At 38.2% G+C, this 18,793-nt stretch overlaps 1 protein-coding gene across 6 annotated transcripts in view; it reads right to left on the bottom strand.

Moving 5' to 3' along the window:
- TTC3 (tetratricopeptide repeat domain 3) overlaps positions 1–18,726 on the bottom strand; it is a 118,038-nt gene extending 99,312 nt beyond the window's left edge. For 2 of the 6 annotated variants that reach the window (XM_055313573.1, XM_055313578.1), the window contains exons 1-7: positions 18,540–18,726; positions 6,049–6,203; positions 5,392–5,434; positions 4,736–4,886; positions 4,150–4,237; positions 3,309–3,362; positions 1,518–1,638 (exon numbers count right to left, since the gene is read on the bottom strand). In XM_055313573.1, the coding sequence (XP_055169548.1) occupies positions 1,518–1,638; positions 3,309–3,362; positions 4,150–4,237; positions 4,736–4,886; positions 5,392–5,434; positions 6,049–6,192 (601 nt within the window). In that variant the 5' untranslated portion in view covers positions 6,193–6,203; positions 18,540–18,726. Of the gene's footprint in view, positions 1–1,517; positions 1,639–3,308; positions 3,363–4,149; positions 4,238–4,735; positions 4,887–5,391; positions 5,435–6,048; positions 6,204–8,873; positions 10,514–18,533 lie in introns of those variants that run through there. The other 4 variants (XM_055313574.1, XM_055313577.1, XM_055313575.1 and 1 more) reach the window with 4 other exon arrangements.
- Between the last annotated feature and the right edge of the window lie 67 nt (positions 18,727–18,793).

The following is an 18,793-nucleotide window of genomic DNA, read 5'->3' as shown; positions in this document are numbered from 1 at the left end:
AGTCTTGAAATCACGGATACTTGACTTCTCATCTAGGTTCACTCACTCGACTGCAGAAGTATCATTTAACCTGCCAATGCCTTAGTCTTATTTCTAAAATAGGTACAACAGCAGGTACCTTTGAGCTATTCTAAAGAAGAGAACAGGGGATCCCTGGGTGGCTCAGCAGTTGAGTGTCTGCCTTCAGGCCCAGGGTGTGATCCTGGAGTCCCAGAATCAAGTCCCGCACTAGGCTCCCTGCATGAAGCCTGCTTCTCCCTCTGCCTGTGTCTCTGCCTTTCTCTCTCTCTCTCTCTCTCTCTCGAACAAATGAATAAAATCTTTAAAAAAAAATAAAAGAGAACAGAGAGAGAATGTCAGAACCAAGCCCACACTGGTGCCCAACACGTGATATTGGTCCTCTACTTCTACCATAAAATCTACCCTATAGGCAGCCTGGGTGGCTCAGCGGTTTAGCACCGCCTTCAGCCCAGGCCTGATCCTGGAGACAAGGGATGGAGTCCCATATGTCGGGCTCCCTGCATGGAGCCTGCTTTTCCCTCTACCTGTGTTTCTGCCTCTCTCTCTCTCTCTCTTTCTCTCTCTCTCTGTCTCTCATGAACAAATAAATAAAATCTTAAAAAAAAAAAAATCCACCCTATAATTAAAGACCTCCAGATCAATGAGAAACCTATAATTAAAGGCCTCCAGAACAATGAGAACCACATCTATCAATGTAATATAGCCCAGTACGTAATATTAGAAAAAACTGTCTTCATGTTTAAGCTTAATTTCTCTCCATCACTTAGATCAATAGTATAAGATTTGGCCTCTTCTCAAGTGGTGATGGCACTGGTGCCAGTCACCAACTAAAGAGCCAAGTATTTCCTCCTTCAAGATCCCTATAGCCATAATATAAACACACTGCTAACATTCAAATGCTTTAAAGAAACATATTTCACAAAGTTAAAAAAATATACAAAGCAGTTTTCATTATACAAAAGAATAACAGTCATCAGGAAAATGAAAATTATAATCTTAGCTCTATTACTTACTTCTCTTTTGAATGAAAATACATGAGGCCCCAGTCATGAACTCTTTTTTTGGGTATCATATATAATACCTATGGTATTCACCTGGTAGCATTTTTTTTTTAAAGGTTTTATTTATTCATGAGAGACAGAGAAAGAGGGGCAGAGACACAGGCAGAAGCAGGCTCCATGTAGGGAGCCCGATGCGGGACTCAATCCCAGGACTCCAGGATCAGGCCCTGGGCCGAAGGCAGGAGCTAAACCCCTGAGCCACCCAGGGATCCCCGACTTGGTAGCATTTTTAAAAGTATGATGTCAGAAATCATTAAGACAGAAAATTTAGGATAAAGCTAACTACAAAGTTAAAATTCTCTTATAAAAAGCATTTTGAGAAAAAGATTTTTTAAAATCCTTAGATAAATAAGAAATCACATAACCATACATTTCATTTTCCCAAATAATGCCTTAAATCTGAGTCAAGTAACAATTTAATGCATTTATACTTACATTCAGTAAAGAAAATACTTAACATAGGCCAACAATTGTCAACTGCTCCTAATTTAGGTAGAATTGTTACATCGCCTGTGTATTTCACCCAATTCAAAGCTTCTTCCATTGCCAAGATTTTCTGTATCAAAAAGATGAAGAATGTGGTTTGGGTATTAATTTTAATTTTAAATTTACACACGGCACCATAAATTTAGACATACAGTATTTCAGATTTTTTTTGAAGATTTTATTTATTTATGAGAGAAAGAAAGAATGTACGCACGCTACAGAGAGCACGAGGTGGGAGAGAGGCAGATGGAGAGGGAAAGGCAGATGGAGAAGGAGAGGCAGACGCCCTACTGAGCAGAGAACCCAATGTGGGGCTGGATCTCAGGACCCTGGGATCATGACCTGAGCTAAAGGCAGACACTTAAGCAACTGAGCCACCCAGGCCCCCTAAGTATTTCAGATTCTTAATAAAAACTTACACAATCTCATATTTTCATTACTCTAGCACGCAACCTAGAATACCTGGACCCCAATATATATAAGTTAACTGATACCATGGACTCACATATGTATATCTTCAAGTAACCTCAGGCTACCCTCAGAGACCAGGATGGTGCTTCAATCATTACAGACCTAGAAGCTGAGGTTTACAACCTGGCCAGGAGCTGCCCTGCATAGCAGGAGGGTACAATAATACAAGGTGAATGAGAGGTCTCAGAACTTATCTAAACTAGGACTTCCATCCTTACCACAAGGTTAAAGGTAAAGATTAAGGTTCCTGAAAGGGACTGTGTATTTTAAATTTTTTTTTTTTTTTTTATTTATGATAGTCACAGAGAGAGAGAGAGGCAGAGACACAGGCAGAGGGAGAAGCAGGCTCCATGCACCGGGAGCCTGACGTGGGATTCGATCCCGGGTCTCCAGGATCGCGCCCTGGGCCAAAGGCAGGCGCTAAACTGCTGCGCCACCCAGGGATCCCCGGGACTGTGTATTTTAAATGGTCTATGGCAAATAGAAGAGTAAGGAGACAAACAATAGGAGAGTGCAGCTGTGAAAATAAGCACTCAGTGCAAAGATATTCATGAAGAGTAGGAGTTCACAGAAATATTATTCATACATCTAGTCTGAAATGACTTCAGAAGTTAATTAGAAGAGTTATCAATGCTCATGTCAGGCTTAAGGGAAACATGTTTATGTTACCAGTAGCATTAAAAATTGGCTTATCGGGATCCCTGGGTGGCGCAGCGGTTTGGCGCCTGCCTTTGGCCCAGGGCGCGATCCTGGAGACCTGGGATCGAATCCCACGTCAGGCTCCTGGTGCATGGAGCCTGCTTCTCCCTCTGCCTGTGTCTCTGCCTCTCTCTCTCTCTCTGTGTGTGTGTGATTATCATAAATAAATAAAAAAATTAAAAAAAAAAATTGGCTTATCATTTTAGCTGGAGATTATCTAATAATGACATATCAAAAATGTTCATACCGAGGACCTAATAATTTCATTTGGGAGAATATATGCCAGATAAATAATCTAAAGAAGAAAAAAACAATCATATGTAAAAGAAGCCCAAAATTATACTACCCATATGGGGGGACATGATGCACACCCCCAAAATAAGGAGACTGTATAAGCAAAATATAGAAATCAATACTAGCAAATACATGTAAATCACTAACATGTGACCCCAATTCATGTGGCAATGAGCCATGAGACAACTGTCATTTATCAGCAATGACTGTGCTTGCTTCCTGTGTTTTAACACTTATATTTTCTAAAAAAAAAAAAAAAAAAAAAAAATCACTTACATTTTCTATTTTATAACCAATCCTCAATAAGCCCCCAATAAAGAATGAATCATTCTGCAAAACAAAACAATAAAACACATTTATTTCCATCTTTAATCAGTTACACTTCAATTTTCCAGTGGACAAAAAAAATCCTACGTTTCAAGAATACTGTTATGTATACATAAAGTCTACTTCCCACAAGCGCTTTCATGCCCAATTTACCTAAGAATATAGAAGTAATCCTACATTGGCTTCAAGAAATAAAATGACTTAGTATAACCTTTAGATGTATGGATTTTAAAGTTCACTACACTAAGATTTCTTATGAAACTACATTGGCTGATACAAGGTATAGCAAAGGATTATCAGGAAATAAACACTTGGCTTCATAACCAATCGAAATAAGAAAAAGGATCAAAGGTTTTCCAAGGGAAAACATCCTCAGTGCAGAACAGGAAACTGCCTCAAATACTGTATAATAAAAGTTTATCCCAAAGAACAAATATTTGTTGTGATGCTGACAGTGGCATGATTTTTTAAGAGAGAATCCATCACTTTCAGTGACAAAAGTTCCTGTGAACCAGGAGCATACTTTCATCTGTGACAAATTCCAATTTCTATCCTTTAATGATAAGGAATGGTCCTGGATCTCATCCTTCATGTCAGAACCAGAAAGACAGCCATCTATCTAATTTCTCAAATACATAGCATAAACTCACTGGTAGCAGAATGATCTCAGATTAATCCAAACTGAAACCATAATCCATTAACCACTATAAATTAGTAACATGGGCTTGACACCGTATAAATATTTATATTCTTTAGATATAGGGGGGGAAATACACATTCTACCACTTACCACGACTTTCTTTGCCAAATCCACAATATCTTCCATCAATTCTAGATGTTGTAATTTCTTCAAACTTATCTCAGAAGCATGAGAGTTGCTTAAATACAAATTCATTTTTTAAAAAATTAGGTTCTCATATATATTCACTGAATTTTATATCCTACTTGTTATATCTTGATTTAAGCTACTTGAAAAAATTTAATTCTCTTTTACTTCATTCTAGGTAACCATAAGTTGTTTACTAAGTTGACAAAATACTGTACCTTTTTCTCTTTTCTATACTACAATGCTGCTACTTATAAACAAGCATATTAATTTTCCATAACTCAGTTTCAAGTCTACCATCTAACGCTCTTCAGAGGTTCATTCATCATGTCACCATGATTAGTCATACATATAGAAATCCAAAACATTAAAAAAAAAAAGAAAGAAAGAAATCCAAAACATTAACTTTTCCCACATGATTACGTAAGAATGAAGCTGAACAGTATATACAAGAATAAGACATAAGCCCTCCCTTGTACTTGGCATTCCTCAAGAATGGTCAACATGTTTATTAGTGTTTATACAAAACAAATGACATATAGCAACTTACGTGGCCTCCACACAGGGGTGTAACCGTGATATTATAGAACTATGCTGACGTTGAAACAGAAGTGGCCAGAAGATGTATATTTTAATGGCATCACAATAATCTTGCAGGACAGAAACTGGTTTACTACACCACATATTGCAGATGTCAAATTCTTAATTAAGAAAAAGTTTTGAATAAATATTTTATGCCTCATTTTGGAATAAATCAACACTGTTAATAGAGAAAAGGTTACAATGGATATGGAAAGGTAAAAAAGAAGGGGATGAGCAAAATAGATGAAGAGGACTAAGAGGTAAAACTTCCACTTATGAAAAAATAAATCATGGGAATGTAAAGTTCAGACAGCATAGGGAATATAGTCAGTAACAGTAATAACTTTGTACAGTAACATATAACCACACTTATGGTAAGCATTTCATTTACATGTATAAATGCCAATTACTCTGTTGTACACCTGAAACTAATAAATATTGCATATTAACTATACTTCAATTAAAAATACATAAATCAAAAAATAAAAAATAAAAATGAAAACTATGTAGGACTGTTACATTGATGTGAATGGGTGAACTTCCTACAACAATCTCTCAACAAATTAAAATACCAATGTAAAAAATAATAATAATAAATAAAATAAAAAATACCAATGTACTTACCTAAGTTTCTCTCACTTTGGGTAAAATCTTTATACTGCATACCCTAAACAAAAAAAAATTCTTTTTATTTTTCTCTAGTGAAATGCAAAAGTAGTTTTCAATTTTTAATGTGAGGACTATCAGTACTAAACTAATAAATTTTTCAGCGCACATTTACTTATATACTTTGATTATATCTTCAACCGGTGAATCTTTAGGCTTTTTTCCCAAGTGTTTCCCCCGGGGTCTGCATCTACAGCTGTCTCTTGAGAGCCTTTCTAATCTCCAGTCAGAAAACCATCTTTCCCCATCACTCATTCTCTGGTACTGCACATTCTTGTTGTTAAGGCACTGCTTCCTTTCCCTTATGAAATCGAATTTGTACCTCCTTGTGAAAAGTTTTGTAGCACAAAAACATATTTACTCCCATAACTCTAAATCAAAAAACCTTTAAAAAGTAGACATTAAGTCCTCAGCATAATAATAAAAAAAAAGATCTGTACTATGAATAGTGATGGGTATAGTTTTAACTAGATTTCTTGGGGTGATAATTTTACAACATATACACATTTTAAGTCATTATGTTGTATGCCAGAAACTAATACAATCTCACATTAATCTCTCAAAATAATAAGCCTTTAAGACACAGCATTAAAACAAAAGAGCAACAAATCTTACCACCCCATCGCAGTAAAGTTGAGTCACACGAACATAATCATTGGACATAAATTCAGGAGCAAAGACACAACCGTCCACATAAGGGCAATCTTCTGACAAAGCATCATCTGCTATAGTGAAATCTCCCAGGGCAAAATCATCCATGCTGTACCATCCTAAGGAAACAACACAAACCCAAATCAGTACTTAAATCATTCGAGATAATATGAGAAGCAGTTTTCCTGGCTTATATGGTTTATTAGAAAAATCCTTCGAACTTAGGCCTCCCCAAAAAATCAGTAAGAACACTGAGCTCTGGAAGATTCTCATCCTCAGCTACTGTTTGCCCAACTCTCTTCAAATATCAGTTTAATCTCTTTTTTCGCTTAGGATCACACAGTCACCATCTCTTCCCTGAACTTATTTGTTTACATGTCTCCTTTAGATGGAAGATAATTAAGGGTATCTTACTCACTTTTGTATGTGCCCAGCACATGGTAAAACCCTTGAATAATTGCTGAATGAACAAAAGACATCTTTCCATTGCTGCCCTTTTACCCCATCTGCTTTTATTGCATCCTGTGAAATATGCCATTTCACCACACACAAACTCTGCCATATTCTCGACCCCCTGGCCAGAAGTGAATCCTGACTCCACTGAGAAAATGGTGTATTTGCTGCTCATTCTCCTATCCGTCCATCTATGTGTGTTCCTGTCTCGGGCAAAGGGGCAGAGTTGGAGTGGTACAGGGCAAGCTCGTCAATCTCCTAACTCCCCAGAGCCACATCCAGACTTCCATCCTCCTAACAATTGCTGCATCTGGCACTCTCACAACTGCAACACAGAACACTGCTAGATTGCAAAGGTGGGCAAAAACCTCATATTATCAACAGCCTCGTATTATCAAACATATCATCTGTGTTTTGAAAAGGATTATTTCAATGGGGGAAAAGGGAAATTAGGGCTGGAGTTTTAGACTAAGGCTTCTTTCTGGAATAAAGTTCAATAATAAAGATTTGTAGCTATCAGAGAATAGCTACAAAACCTAAACATCACTGAAAAATGCAGCATGGCAGCACTTCTAACTCTTGCCCAAGTAATGGCCGCCTTTTCATATCATCACTAGAACCACATCAACACCATTTCTTAGACCTTTCCATATCACCACTATTATCCGGCTATTGTTAGGACAAACCAAGTTTCTTTTTTCCTAAGCAAAACCACCATCAGTCCTTAAAATACAAATCTGTTTAATTCTTCTTAGGTCCAATTTGCTGTTTGAAAACCTCAGAGTATGAGAACAACAATAACAATCTTCCTAGCTAACTATTTGTCACACATTGTACCAATTATTTTTATATACATTATCTCGTTCATCCTCACAGCAATTCTCAGGTCCAATTATCATCACCTGCAGGGTACAGCTGGGAAGCATTGAGTAAAATTCAGTAATTTGCTCAAGCTCATCAAGCTAAAAGGATTCAAACATAGGTCCTCTGATTCCATAGTCTCACTCTATTTCACCACATCTACCTTTCCTTGTCATTGCCACCTACTTAGTTCTCACTTGTTGTCCTGTTCAAGAACACTGGCTATTAGTTGAGTGTTCCCCTCTCTCTTCCAAACTCTCAACATCCCAGCCACATCAAGGCCCATGAAGACAATCCCTTCAAGACCCCAGCCTCCTGTTCACCTCCTTGATTAAAATGATCTTCATTGCCCAGGACACCCAGGCTCTTCCTTCCCAAGGCTACATCTCAGATCATGGTGCAGGTCTAAACCAGTTTTTAAATCTTTAACTCTGATTAGCTCCTTTGACCACAGCCAAGAGTCATATAGCTCTTGTGTCCCCTTATCTCCTACACAGTCAGTCTTCATCTTCATCACGAATTGTTCCTCCCTTCTCTCCCATTCAAATCTTCCATTCTCATTCACTTTTGGCTTTCTGCAAATGGGTTTCCACCTCTGCCATTCAAGGGAAACTGCTTACAATGAGATCATTAGTGACCTTCTACAATAAACTGGTTATCAGGTCTGGAACCTGACCTGTTCTGGATGAGCAATATTTCCAGAGTTTAGGGAATTTAACTCCAAAAGTGAAAAAAAAAAAAAAACAGACACTTTAGGACCCAAGTGTGGCATGTAAAATGGAACACATGCTCTCTGGGAAATAAATACACTTTTAAACTCATTCGCTTTACATTTTGTGTGTGTATGTGTATACATATATATCCTCACAGCAATATACATATATATATATAAATATATATACATATACACACAAAAAGAACAAAAAACTCTGTCACAACCCACACATCACCATTGTGGCATGGATTACAATATAGTTAATGTGCTCATACACAGCGGACTAAGCCACTGTGACATCATGCTGGTCATTCACAGCCTGGCTGACTTTAGTGATAGCACACCCTATACCACTACACTGTAATTAGACACTGATATGATTATTTTCTATTTTGTTTTAATCAACAAGGTGACTGGCACAGAGGTTAATTAAGAGCATGGACTCTGGAACCAGACTGCGTGGGACTGAATCATGGCTCCCCCATTTCCTGAATGTGTGATCTTGGGCAAGTTACTTAACCTCTCTGTATTTCAGTTCTCATGTATCAAATGCAAGAGCAATACTACCTACCTGATTAACCAGTTAACACATTTGTAGTGCTTAGAATAGTACATGCCATATAGGAAATGCTAGAAATATCAGCTATTGTTAACATTAATATTAGAGGAGTATTTCTAAAAATCCACTGTTTGGATGCTTCCAGCTAAATGGTCTGCCTTAATGCTAAGTCCAAAGAGCACTTTTCAGCTTACAACTTACTTGACGCTGTTGACCACTTCCTCCTCCTCAGAACTCTTCATTTGGACTCCAAAGACCATCTTCTCCTGGTTCTCCTCCTATTCTTCTGGCTGCTTTTCCTCAGTCTCCATGGGCGCTTCTTCTCCATTCCCCGCCACCCAAATGTTAACTCTCTTTTCTTTTCAGGCTTACTCTCTCCTCGGTGACCTTATCCACCACACCCATGGCTTAAAACAGCACTTTCTGAACTTCCATCATTTGCATAGCTTCACCATGATTTTTACCATTTCCACATAACACATGTATTTTTATTCACCCAGTATTTCTCTTTTATTGGGCTCACTTGGCCTACATGATATCCATGACATCATAGGTTTGATGTACAACTTCTGTTTTTCATACACATTAAATTCTTAACTATTAAAAAATCTACATGCCACTTTAAATATCTCATATTTCATTGTAGCAAACAATGGCTACACATGCCCAAATGCTGAATCTCTAATTTCTCCAGGCTGTGTTGCATCTCTATAGTCCCTGTCAACATGTTATTGAATCTTAAAATGTCTCACAAGCCTCTCGGATTAAGTTCAAAAATGAACTTATCTTTTTCCTCAAAAACAAACGGATGAAACCAAGTTCTTTCCTCTTTCCTCTGTGTGTTAGCAGTCAGTTGCTCTACATGCTACCTAGTTAACCAGAGTAGCTCCCTGGGATTCAATCTAGGCTCCCCAGTCTTTTTCAACATTCCTATTCACCTGACCACAAAACCCTGTCATTTTCATCCACCAAAGAAACCTAAAATAGGCACACGTACACCTCTTCATGCCAGTGACACTGCCTTAATTGTTTCATTTTTTCTCCTCTGAACTAACTGAACAAGCAGCTTTCTAGCTGGTGACTTGCCTTTGACTCTGGCACCCTCTAAAACTCTGGTAACATTTCAGTGCTTAAAAATCATCCAGTAGCTTCCCTTCATCTTCAGAATAAGGTTCAAACTCCCATCCATAGCATGTAAGGCCTTTGTAATCCTGTTCCTGCTTTTATTTTCAGTCACTTCATGCCATGCAACTTAGAAGCCATTCATACTCAACTGCTTCTGATTCATGAACCTTATTCTGCAACCACCTGTTTACCAATCCTTAATACTTAATTCTGGGATGCATTTCTCACTACTACCAAGTTTCTGCATCTCTTCTCTGTAAACCCAGAGTACCCGGTCCATATCTCTTTGACAGCAGTTCTCACACTGGTCATCACTGGTTTATCTTTGTTAAGCCCAGAGGATACACTGTGCCCTACTCATCTTGATTCCCTAGCTCAGTGTTTCCCAAATCTTTTATTCACACTCCCCAAGTTTCTACGTTTAAATAAATAAACGTTTTCTAATGTTGCAAAATCCACCCCACCACCTATGGTACTGTTATTCAATATTTTTTCTTGAGACTAACTCAACTTCTAACTTAGATGTAAATTCGTTTTAATAGAAAATTTGGTATCACAATAAATCTTACACTTGGTAGGACATGTTTGTTTGTTTTTCCTAATACAAACTCAAGTAAACACACTGCTAAAATTAAACATTAATGTAAAGGACTTCTAATCCCAACAGTTACAAAGAACTAGTGGGGGACTCTCATTGCAAAACAAAGTAGGTTCTAGATTTTAAAAATTTATAATTTTGCTGAGCTCATAGCTCATAGAAATAGGGAACATTTAAAGCCACCCTTCTCCCCCCCCCCCCAAAAGGAATAAACCTCTAGCTAAAAACTAAAGCTGACAGTCAGGAGCTACAAACAGTAATGCCAAGAGCAATAATGGACACTGAGCTCTGGACCAGAAGCAAAGTGAGGAAACTGAGCCATGCAAACTCCCTGGCTTCCAATGGAAGCAGATACAAATCAGGAGGAAAGCACAAATCAAACACTCAAGATGCTTCAGGGAAAGATCAATCAAATAGGAGTTCATAACCAAAGATCATCAAGCAAAGGAGGTGACAACCCACCATGAGGGAGAGACAACAGAAAGAACGGCAATGAATTTAGACCCCTAAAGACATCAGACATTGGATTGACTGCCATATACAGCCTACAGAATACCCATAGATTCAGAAAAAAGAGCAAGCAACATAAGACTATAAAAGACTTGGGAATCTAAAAAAAGAAGTGGAACTTCTGAAATAAAAAATATAACTGTTAAAAGTAAAAAGAAAAAAATAGATTCACTTAAAAGAAAATTAAGCACAGATGAAGAGAAATTATGAACTACAAGATGTGCCTAATGAAATCACCTAGCACAGGAAATTCTGGTAAAGAAACAAGGAAATGAAAACTAAGAAAGATGAAAAATAATTGATCTGCCAACAATTCAACACATGTACATCCAATTAAACTTCCAGAAGAAGAAAATAGATAAAATCAAAGCGAGATAAAATAATATTTATTACAAGGCTCAGAATCTCTAGACTTAAGACAAAATTCAAAATCAAGAAACACGTGTATTCAAAAGAGGATAAATAAAAATATATCTCCAGCAGACTTAGAAAGGAAATGACATAGGACCAAAAATAGAAAATTCAATGCAACCAGAAGAAAAAGAATATTTTCTTCCAAGTAAAAAAAATAAAACTGGCAAGAGGCTTTGAATGTAGAATATCTTTACCATGTGGTCAGAAAATAATCTATCAACCTAGATAGACCTACATACCCAATGAAACTATCTCTCAAGAACAAGGGTAAAATGAAAAAAAAATTTTTTTTTAATTTGAGAGAGGAAAAAAAATACACATGCGCACAAGCAGAGGGAGAGGGAGCAGACTCCCCACTAAGCATGGAACCCTACTCGGGGCTCTATCCAAGGGCCCTGAGATCATGACCTGACCCAAAGTCAGACACTTAACTGACTTAAGCCACCCAGGCACCGTGGAAAGTAGTTTCAGATAAAAATTGAGCTATCAATAGATTTGAATTAATTTCTAAAAAAAAAAAAATACTAATTAAAACACAAACTAGCTGACTAGATTAAAAGAAAAGCCCTGTAATATATTCTTTATAACAGACACCTAAAATTTAAGGACATTAAAAAAAATGACAGTAAAATAAGAGAAAAGGGTATTCCAGGTGTATTACCACCCAAACGAAGGTGGGACAGACTAAATAGATGCTAAGACAGAAAGCAAAATTAGGCAAGGAGAGGATCACAGCATAATAGAAAAGGTTCAATCTATGAGGAAAATAATGTCAAACTTTTACATATCTAATCAAAGTCTCAAAATACATAAAAAAAGTTAAAACTACAAAAAGTCAAGAAAAAGATGACTGCAACACATCTCTCTCAATAACAAGTGAAGCAGAAATTAATAAAGACAGTCTAAAGCATATAATTTACAACCTTGATCTAACAGAAACATAACAATTAGAGAATATATATTTGTCACAAGTACACACTGAAAAGTTATAATTCACTATGTACAGGGCCAGAAGTCCAGGGCAAGCAAATATTTTTTAAAAGATAAAATACATACTATATTCTCTGATAACACAATCTAGAAATGAATAATAGAAATGTTAGTGTAGATACATTTAGAAATTAAAAAACATGTTTCAAAGGAAAGTTTAAAACATGTAAGTCAAAGAAACCAAAATGAAAAATTTTAAAAGTACTTAGATTTGACAATAAAAACACTATAAATTAAACAATGTTAGATAAATCAAAATAAATTTTAAGCAAGTTTACAGCCTATTAATAACTTCCTTACACTAGGAAATAACAATGGCTGAAAATTAATGAGTTAAGAATGCAATTTAAGTTAGAAAAATAACATAAGGGTAAGTCCAAACACAGAAAAAGAGGTAAGTAAAAGAAAAAGAATCAATGAACTAAAACACAAAAATGTAATAGAAATAGGCCAAAAATTAATCACTTGCCTAGATTACTAAACTAGACTTTTGACAAAATTAATAAAGAAAAAAGAAAAGTCACACACAAATAATATTCAAAATGAGAAAGGGAACGTTAACAATAGATAAAGCAGAAATTTAAAAAGTAATTAAGAAAATACCATGAACCTGATGACAACTTAAAATTTTTGTTGAAAAGACAAATTGCTTAAACTTACCAAATTAAAAAGAAACAAAATCTGTAGTCCTATTACTACTCAACTGCTAATCACTACCAAATTATTAACAATTTACAATCCACCTACAAAGAAAACATTAGATCCAAATGATCTTAGAGGTAAATTCCACCAACCTTTTAAGAAACAAATCACTCTAATGCAAACTGTCCCAGGGAACAACAAAAAGAACTATTGTCTGATTAGTATAAGGCCAGTGTAACCTTAATGCCAAAATCAGACAAAATTGTCAATAAAGAAAAATGACAGACGATTTCACTCAGATACAAAAATCCTACATAAAATATTAGCAAATTCATTCCAGTAGTTCATGAAAAGACAATTCACTAAAATCAATTTGGGTTTATCTTAGTAAAGAACACAAAAGAGAATTAAGAATTTTAAAATATATTAATTGAAACCCATTACATTTAATAAATTAAAAAAGAAAACCACAAAATACTCAGTTTTTCTATCCCATGTAGAAAAGCATGTGACAAAATTGCAAAGACTCCCCTAATTAATAACACATTTTTAATGGGGAAACATTCCTTTTAAAATCAGGAATGAGACATGTATACCTACTATAATCACTTCTAACAACGATAATCATTTCTATTGAACACAGATGTAAAAGTATGCCATCATATTAAGACCAGAAAAAAAAATTTGAAGGGAAAATAATTGAAAGGAAGAACCAAGTGTCAATATTTGCAATGATACAATTATTCACACAGAACTCAAAAGAATTACAGAAATTCTATTAGAAATAATGAAAGTTTTTCAAGTGATGGCTAAAGATTAATATAAAAATCCATTAAATTTCTATTTAGCTAACAATAAAGTGAGAAAATAGAATCTTAAAAAATAACACCATTTATAAAAGCAACAAAACTAGAAACATCAGAATCAACATTTTAAAATTGTTGGATCTGTATGGAGAAAATCGTAAAACCACATTAAAAGACATTAAAAACCTAAATAAATGAAATACATACCATGTTCTCAGACAGGAACGCTCAAAATCTTAAAGATTTCAATTCTCCCTCATACTGATTCAATAATTCCAATTAATTCCCAAAGAGTTTTTCACATCATGTGATAAGTTGATTCTTAAAACAAGAACAAAGGTCCAAGAACATCTGAGACTCAAGACCTCCTGCCCCCCCCAAATAGCAAGATTTCTGGTAAAGCTAAAGGACTAATTATGACAGCGTGATCTAACACAGAGACAGTGAAGGAGACAAGTGGCACAGAAAGGGGTCAGAAACAAAACCATGCTGGTAAACAGAGGGCCAATTCCATGCATGGTATGAGACAGCTGCAGCCAAAGGGAGGAAAAAAATGAATGTGGATCACTGCCTCACTTGTACACAAAAATCAATACCAGATGAATTATGAATTTAAATGTGAAAGACATCATTTTAAAACTTCTAAAAAGAAACACAGGAGAATGTCTTTATAATTCCAAAGCGAGGTAAAGTCTCCAATTAGATTACATGAAAATTAAGAACTTCTGTTCACCAAAACACACCATAAGGAGTAAAAAGACAAGCCATGAACTGGAAGAAGATATTTACAGTGCATACAATCAATAAAAGATCAGTGTTACCAGTTTATTAGTTTTAAAAGACAACCCAAGAGAAAAATGGGTAAAAGATGACCAGATATTTCACAAAAGAGAAAGAGTTCATAAACATATGAAAAGATGCTCAAACTCATTAACAAAGAAATGCAAATTAAAATCACAATGACACATTCTTTCATATCATTTGGTTGGCAAATATCAAGATATCTGAGGATACGTGTTGAAGTAGATATGACTCAGCTATAACTCTTATACACTGCTTATCAAAGTATATAAATTGACAAAACTGCTGGCCAAAATACAAGGTGGTACAATCACTTCAGAAAACCATTTGGTAAAGTTGAACATTCATACCCCATAACCCAGGGATTTGACTTCTAGCAAATAGCTTACCATCGTAGTATTCCAACTTTCTTTACTCACAAACCACTAAAAATGTTTTAAATCATTTTCACACTAAGATGACATCTAAAAGTGTTCAGCCCAAGTTTAAATAATTGCAAATGATGAATTTCTTGGGATATTTAAAAAAACTGACGTACCATTGGCCTAAACTGTTATAGCATAGAATTGATCAAAAATTACTATATACACCGATAATTAGACATAAAATGTGAAATGTATTGCAAATGTCACTCTTGAGACGGAAAGCACCTGGATTAGAAAAAGCTTTCTCTAACACTATATACATATATGACTTACATATATATATGATTTGTTTATATACCGGACCTGCAATATATTTAATTATATATGTAATATACAATATGTTTACTTATATACTGAATATAGGATTTTGAATTACCTCTTTGTTTTCCATGGAGTTTTTCTGCTTGGGACAATGCCTTAGAAATACTCCATGTGGACAAGTGGTATGCCTTCCTTATCTTAAGGTAGAAGTGCTACTAGGAAAGATAAGGTGGAAAGTAGAACGGGAGGCCTCTAACACAGGCCTCGGGCATTATCAATTTTAAGAAAGAGTACACAGTGGAAATTGATTCAATAATATTACTCTCCCCCAAGTACTCCCTAGAAATATCATTATCCCGTTGGGGGTCATATATCAGGATGAAAATTAAGAGAAATTCTTATAACTGTGTACCAGAAGATAGGTACAAGAATCTTCATAATAGCAAAACCTAGAAATAGCCAAACCGTCAAGAATGTATACACTGTGTTATATTCACCTGTGGAATATTACACAGCAGTGAAAATTAATGACTTGTATCTCTACTCAATATCAGTGACTCTTAGAAACATTGAGCTTATGAAATAAGCAAGTCTTAGAAAACTGTATCCAGAATTCCTTTTTTTAAAAACTCAAACAACAGAAACCATAAAATACATTGTTGAGGGATACACACATATCTGACAAAATCATTTTTAAAAAGCAAGGAATGACAGACAATTCAGGATAGTCATTCTGGAGGTGAGCACATACAATACTGGTCATTTTGATTCTTGGATTGAGTGGTGTACTGATTGGTGTTCATTTTACTGTTTTGCTTCACAACCTGCATATACGTCACATATAATTTTTTATTTTTGTTACGTATGGTTTGACTGTACCAAATATTACATTAAAGAAGAAAAAAGGATTTTTCAAAACCATTCATATTTTTAAAATTACATCACCTCAACTGCCACTAGAGAGGTACATAAAACATACTATGGAAATTACTATCTTTACATCAACCATAGGTGCAAAATAAATTTTTACTGGATTTAATCTTATGAAGACCACTTGAGATAAAGACTGAGCCAGTTAGCTGTGAGAGATGAACCCATCTGACACATAGCTAGAGCAAAAGCCAAGGTGGCTACAAGCAAATTTAGCCATAAGCTAAAGTTATAAGGAAGCTGGTCAGTAAAGCAGAGACAAAAAAAGTAAAAGTCTAGTAACATAAAATATTAGCAAGGATGTGAGGAAATGGGTGTCCTCACTCAATACCAGTGAGAGTGAAAATTAGTACAATCATTCTGAGAGCTTCTGTGATATTTAGTTAAGTTGAAGATGCACATATTCTACTATCCAGCAACTCGACTATGAGGTGTTATCTCCTAGATACACCTTTCAAATGTGTGCGCAAGCAGACAAGTACAAAGGTGTTTCCTGCAGGATTGTTTTTAGAGTCGAAAACCAGAAACAACTTCAAAGTCCATCAGTTGGGAAATGGATAAAGTATGGTATATTCATACAATTGAATTCTATACCAGCAATTAAAATGAATGAACCAGAGATCACACAATTAACCAATTTGTATATAAAACCCCAAATTTGATGCTGATCAAAAAAAGCAAGTTGCAAAAAGATTTAATATCATTTAATACCATTCAGATTTAAAACACATACCACTGCATATTGTTTATGGATTCACTGTGAACCAACTCTAGAATACGCAAGGGAATGATACGCACAAATCTGAAGACGGTGGCTACCTCTAGAGAAGGAGGGGCAGGTACTCGGAGCGCCTCCAGTATCTGCAATTTTATCTCTTAAAATAAAAAAGGATCTGAAGCAAATTTGGCAAAATAATTACATTTGCAAATCTGATCGTGGGTTGGTTAGATTCCCCCTTTGTATCGTATATGAGAAATATTCCAGAAATTAAAAAGAAAAAAAAAAGGGAAGTTAGGCAAAGGTAAGAAAATTGATCAAATGAACAGAAAGAAATAATAGCAAAACGCAGCCTTCGAGCGCAGAGCACGAGCCTTTGAGCAAGAAGCAGCGTAGGAGGTGGATCTTTAACCGATCCGAGAGGTTTCTTTCCCTGTGTGTCCTTGTAACAAACCCCATTTCCCTTAGGATAAAATGCCCATTTCTTGCAATAAAAAAAAAAAAAATGTCCTAACTAGAGCTGTGACTATGAGAAAACTGCTGCCAAGGGAGGAGTAAAAAATCCGCACGATGTCTACTGAGTGCCCTCGCCAGGATGTTGGGCAGAATCGAGAGAGGGAATTTATGCGAACGCCATCAAACGCTAGACGAACCCGTTACGTAGTATATACCAAGGACGCCCAGGCACAGCGACAACGCATTTGCCCAACTGGCGTGTACGTGTGTGTATTCTGCAAAAGGAGTCTTTGCAACTGAAGGGCTCAGGGCATCTACGGCGCTTCTGGAAAAAGCACTCTGCACCGTCACCAGCCAAAATTCACCTACGTTTTGGCTCCATTTCTGGCCCTGGACTCCCCCCCCCCCCAATTCCATCCCCAGAAAAAGCTGGCTGCACAAGCCACACTCGACGTCGTCAACACTCCCGCCGCCGTCTCCCCCTTCCCACCCTCGTCGGGGGCGGGCGGAGGGAGGGAGGGAGGGAGGGAGGGAGGATGCTCCCGGGAGGAGGGAGGGGGGAGCGCTGGGTTGGTTTTCCCACCCACCCCCACCTCCCACCTCCAGGTCCCCTCCCTGGGAGGCAAGCCGCCCCCGGGCCTCGACTGCGGTGGTCACCAACACCGGGGGCGCAGACGGGAGGCACACGAGCGTTCAGGAACGCGCACGGGGGAAGGGAGACCCTGGTTCAGGGCCCAGGCACGGGGGTGGGGGATGCTCTAGGACGGGGTCAGGACTGCAGAAGGCGCAGTCCCCGGAAGGGGGAGGGGGCGGGGCGGGGACACGCAGAGGGCGCCCCCCCCCCAACGAGCTCGAGGCGCCCCCGCCGCGACCCAGAACGGGCGCGACACAAAAGAAGCCACACGCAGGCGCGTGCCCGCAGCCCGGCCCCGGCCCCCGCGGCCTGCAGGGGGGTCGCCCTCCCGACGAGTGCGCGGGCGGCGGGGCAGGGGGACGCGCGCACAAAGGGGCCACTCCCACCCTCACCCCGGGGCGGCGGCGGGGGGGGGTCCGAGCTCGCCGGAGGGGACCGTGAGACAAAGGGGACACACCCCCCGGGTCCGACAGGAGCGGCCACACCCCCCAGCGCCCCCGCACCCCGACCCACGCAGACACACCGCGGGCACCACAGCGAGCGACACCCACACTCACCACACACCCACGGAGGGGGTGTGCAGGGCCCCTCTCCCCGGGCATCTCGGCTGCAGCGCGACAAGGTGACACATCCGGGAGCCCCGCCGCGCGCCAGATGTGCACTCACCGGGGCCCGCCGCCCGCGAGCCTCGGACGCGGGCCGCCGCCGACGCCGCCGCCTCGGGCCCTCCACGTCAGCGGGCGGGCGGGCCGGAGCGGGCGGCGGCGCGGGCGGCAGGCGCGTCACGTGGGCAGCGCGCAGGCGCAGGCGC

This window comes from Nyctereutes procyonoides, unplaced genomic scaffold (genome assembly GCF_905146905.1).
Source record: "Nyctereutes procyonoides isolate TBG_1078 unplaced genomic scaffold, NYPRO_anot_genome, whole genome shotgun sequence".
Lineage (NCBI taxonomy): Eukaryota > Metazoa > Chordata > Mammalia > Carnivora > Canidae > Nyctereutes > Nyctereutes procyonoides.
Note: the sequence above shows the minus strand (reverse complement) of the source record. Positions and strands in the feature narration are given on the sequence as shown.